Source organism: Sinocyclocheilus anshuiensis, unplaced genomic scaffold (genome assembly GCF_001515605.1).
Source record: "Sinocyclocheilus anshuiensis isolate Anshui unplaced genomic scaffold, SAMN03320099.WGS_v1.1 scaffold107, whole genome shotgun sequence".
NCBI classification, from domain to species: domain Eukaryota; kingdom Metazoa; phylum Chordata; class Actinopteri; order Cypriniformes; family Cyprinidae; genus Sinocyclocheilus; species Sinocyclocheilus anshuiensis.
Genome location: NW_015549584.1, coordinates 2,275,772 through 2,276,882, shown reverse-complemented (window position 1 = coordinate 2,276,882; position 1,111 = coordinate 2,275,772). Strand labels below are relative to the sequence as shown.

Sequence of the window (1,111 nt, the reverse complement as noted above, 5' to 3'; positions counted from 1 at the left end):
CAGTTATTGAATGTGTTTTTTCTCTGTGTGTGTGTGTGTGTGTGTGTGTGTGTGTGTGTGTGTGTGTGTGCAGGGAGACACTCTTGAGATGGTGGGGGAAACTGTCAGTGGGATGGCTAGATGCCCATATGACCCGAAACATGCCAACGTGGCCCTGTTTGCTGGTGAGACTCCACCATCGCCTTTTGTTTTTCTTTTCATTTTAACATTACTGCAAACTGTCCCTGCATATTACAGGACTAAATATAGATACACAGCAGCGCGGAAAAGCTGATGTCCCTGTTGTTATTCTTTAACTTAATTACATGCCAGTCTGTGAACAATATTTATGTGTATCTCTCACTCTAATCATGCACATATGCTGTCCAGCATGTTCCCTGCACAGCATTACGGCTTTACTGCTTCCTGCCTGGACGAACCTAAAGGAAATGAAATATTTTTTTAATATATGAAGATACATTACACTGACAAAAGTATATTGAGATCATATTTTTAGTTCGTAAGGCAGTGCCGATCCATCAGAGGGGGCAAAGAAGCTACACAGCTAAAAATAACTATTGTTTTAACCAATTTACCAACTAATGTGCATAACTCAGATGTATGAAAGTAAAAACATATACTCCTCTACACACAGGGGTGTAGATGTTAGATGGAAAATGGGTCTTCATTCTGATAATAATAATAATATGAATAATAATATTTTGCCATTTATATATATATATATATATATATATATATATATAGTTCAATTATATATCATATATTATCTCTACACAGTATTATGGAGAAAGATTTTATATATAGAGTTTGTTTGTGTGCTGTTTTTTCAGAGGGGAATCTTTACACTGCCACAGTGACTGATTTTCTGGCCATCGATGCTGTGATCTACAGGAGTCTGGGGGACAATCCTGCTCTGCGAACGGTGAAACATGACTCCAAATGGTTTCGAGGTAACAAAGACGTCAAACGTTAGTTGACAGGAAGGGGAAGCTGTGCAGAGTCAGCACGTGGATGCAATATTAATTCTGTTTGTGTATGTAAAATGCATGTTAGAGAGAGTTAAGTGTATTAATGTGTGTCATGTCCATTGTTAAAAAGAATTTGTTTGCAC

The 1,111-nt window shown here is 37.5% G+C and overlaps 1 protein-coding gene across 2 annotated transcripts in view; it reads left to right on the top strand.

Moving 5' to 3' along the window:
• LOC107657917 (semaphorin-6B-like) overlaps positions 1-1,111 on the top strand; it is a 145,444-nt gene that overhangs the window by 97,154 nt on the left and 47,179 nt on the right. For both annotated transcript variants that reach the window (XM_016446230.1, XM_016446231.1), the window contains 2 exons: positions 74-164; positions 831-950. In XM_016446230.1, coding sequence (XP_016301716.1) covers positions 74-164; positions 831-950 — 211 coding nt within the window. The remainder of the gene's footprint in view (positions 1-73; positions 165-830; positions 951-1,111) is intronic.